Source organism: Penaeus monodon, chromosome 23 (genome assembly GCF_015228065.2).
Source record: "Penaeus monodon isolate SGIC_2016 chromosome 23, NSTDA_Pmon_1, whole genome shotgun sequence".
NCBI lineage: Eukaryota > Metazoa > Arthropoda > Malacostraca > Decapoda > Penaeidae > Penaeus > Penaeus monodon.
In genome coordinates, this window is record NC_051408.1 from 36794824 (window position 1) to 36795439 (window position 616).

The 616-nt window shown below is 42.2% G+C and overlaps 1 protein-coding gene across 1 annotated transcript in view; it reads left to right on the plus strand.

The window, feature by feature from the left end:
* Positions 1-396: 396 nt before the first annotated feature.
* The window catches only part of LOC119587969 (arrestin homolog), a 3095-nt gene continuing 2875 nt past the window's right edge, over positions 397-616 (plus strand). Inside the window, exon 1 of the mRNA XM_037936682.1 lies at positions 397-538. Within this exon, the coding sequence (XP_037792610.1) occupies positions 496-538 (43 nt within the window). The 5' untranslated portion in view covers positions 397-495. The remainder of the gene's footprint in view (positions 539-616) is intronic.

Below are 616 nucleotides of genomic sequence, written 5' to 3' on the forward strand. Positions count from 1 at the left end.
CCTTCACAATATTTCATCAGTGTGCATACATACCTTTTTTCAAAACAATAATGACCATATACAGGAATAAGCATCAAAATTAAGATTTTTCACCTCGATCTCCTCTTAGCTGGCTACGACCTCATGCACGTGTATGTTGGTACGCGCTTTCAAAATGTAAACACACAGCCTTTCAAGGTTAATCCTGGGGAGTTGACTACGCACTTACGTAACCATAGAAGTCCAAACGTCGAAGTAAATCCTCAAAAGTGGATTTACAGGTCTGACACGCTCGCCTGAAGCTTCAACGCACAAAATGGAACGATGAGTAACGGAAAGGGGGAGAGGAGTAGAGGGGGTCATGGACTATCCATATTAACACTAACGGGATTAACTCTAACATATAAGCCCAGTTCGTCGCTTTGTTCACCCATCCCGCTGTTGTTCTTCGCTGAACCTACACTCGATTCAAACTTGTCTCTACTTCTCTCAGGAGAAAAAAACCAACTAACTTCAATGGTGAACGCTGTGAAGGTCTTCAAGAAAACCGCCCCTAATGGTACGTACTACTGAATAGGATCGTGTGAGACTATTTTATGAGGCTATAAATACCTCCTTCTGGATAATTACCATTTGC